We start from the raw sequence: 1,931 nt of genomic DNA, 5'->3' as shown, positions 1-1,931 counted from the left end.
GGCCCAGATGCAGGACCTTGCACTTCAAAGTGCAACAAAACAGATAGTTTTCGTGTGGAACAACAACTTTATAAAATTAGATCTTCTCATACCTAACATTTTATTATTGATGGGTTTTAAAAATAAAGTGAACCCCAATCACCCAGAAATTCACAAACAACACTACCATAACCACACAAGTCTGTTCTGTTAGTGCAGGCAAATGTCTCACTGAATACAACTGAACAGAAGGCCAAAAGGACTGCTAGATGTTACCTGTAGTACTCATGTTTATCTTTGGAGTACATGAGCTGATCAATGCAGGGCCTTTCATCTATTTTTTCTTCCCATGTTCCTTCTTTCCATCCTTCTGCGTAGCCTTGTAGCACATAGATCTGTTCAATAAAGGGTCCACCTGACTCTGAGCAGAATGTAAAGCAAAGGATATGTGAGCATTGAAAAACCACATGATAAAGGTATGGAACTAATATTACTTGCAGCTAAAAATCTGCTAGAAATGTTAATATTACATATTTCTTCCCTGTTTTCCCTATAAAAAAAGGAAAGTAAGTTCTGTATGAGCCAGAAAAGCTAAAAGGGTCAGGTGATGTGACAACCTGGTACTCCCATTCAGCTGTGTGAGAATCACTGTGGAAGTGTAAATTTGAAAGCTGGGTAAAACATACCACAAGGCACAAAGGTTTCCAATGCTGTAGGTACCTGCCATGGGACGAGTGCCTCCAGGAGAAACAACAAGTACAAGCCTTTCTTCCCCTAAACTTCAGGGTCTCTAAATGTTTTTTCCGGAAAGGTACGGGACAACAATGCCTCCAGAGCTCTTTGCAGAGGTGTGACACTTGGTGGCCTTTACTTCCTTTGCTGAACAAGCCTGTGACACCACTGTAGATTGGGGCATTTGGTGATTAGATCAACATGACATTAAATCCTAAAAGAGCTAACTTCAGATATTCTCATTCTTCAGGTATTCTCATGGAAAGCCTTTCTCTTATACACAAAAAAGCAAGGTATAAGTATTTTGAGTACACACAACACTGGCAATGAAAAAATAAGTTCAGAGAAGAACCTGCTGTACAACTCTTACTCTCCAACCACTTCCAGGGAAAGGTGGTTTGCTGTTATTTCAGCAGGCTGCCTATTTCTCTTTACAGGGTTGTCCCTGTTGTCAAAATGATGCAGAATTATCTCTGAATTTAACCATAGGCATTAACTGTCTGTCTCTAGAGGCCCTAGGAAGTCGAGTGGACAACAGTGCTATATCAAGCAAGCTGCCAAATAATTGGGTGGTTTCATCCTGGTGGCTTTGTTACTCAGCACAATCCCTTCCCATCCCTCCTCTCACCACCTCTACCTGTTTTTATTTCACTTATCAGGATAAAACCACCTATAAGGACTAAGCTGTGAAGAAACCATCTCAAATATTTAGTTAACTGTAGACTGCATAATCCTATACTCTACCTGCAAGGAACTGCTCATATTCGATGACAGGGATGTTCCTGTTGAGGCTTGGGATATCAAAGAACTCAGACCAAGGGATCCGGTCCTGAAGGATGTCAGGGCTCTGCCAGTGATAAAGACGCCCCCAGGGAGGCAGAACTAACACCCAGTTTTCACTTTTCCTCAGGGTCTTTAGAAGGGAAGCAAGTCGAATGTAGACATCTCTTCGAAGGTTGAACCCTTCGGGAGGATTTACATCGTACAAAAGGTATCTGGGGAGAACAAAGGAATAGCATTACTTCAGGGAGGACTTCTGAGACTTACATGGGGTGTTTTTTTTAACCCCACCATCATGTGACACAACTCTGTTAGGTTGGAAACTTCCTCTTTCATGAGTTTGTGGCACTCAGAAGAAGGAAGGGGAAGAAGTAAGGGAAGGGAGAGCAGTGTGTGCTGCAGGGGCTGGGGAGGCCATTGGAGTTTCCCCATGGAGCATC

The 1,931-nt window shown here is 42.5% G+C and overlaps 1 protein-coding gene across 1 annotated transcript; it reads right to left on the bottom strand.

Annotated features, from left to right (window-relative positions):
• Positions 1 to 251: 251 nt before the first annotated feature.
• POFUT2 (protein O-fucosyltransferase 2) lies at positions 252 to 1,706 on the bottom strand (the record flags this gene model as incomplete). The annotated part of the gene is made up of 2 exons (XM_009072860.1): positions 252 to 400; positions 1,456 to 1,706. Coding segments are annotated over 2 exons (400 nt in total), but the record flags the coding sequence as incomplete, so codon positions are not given.
• Between the last annotated feature and the right edge of the window lie 225 nt (positions 1,707 to 1,931).

The sequence above is a fragment of the Acanthisitta chloris genome, unplaced genomic scaffold (genome assembly GCF_000695815.1).
Source record: "Acanthisitta chloris isolate BGI_N310 unplaced genomic scaffold, ASM69581v1 Scaffold41224, whole genome shotgun sequence".
NCBI lineage: Eukaryota > Metazoa > Chordata > Aves > Passeriformes > Acanthisittidae > Acanthisitta > Acanthisitta chloris.
Note: the sequence above shows the minus strand (reverse complement) of the source record. Positions and strands in the feature narration are given on the sequence as shown.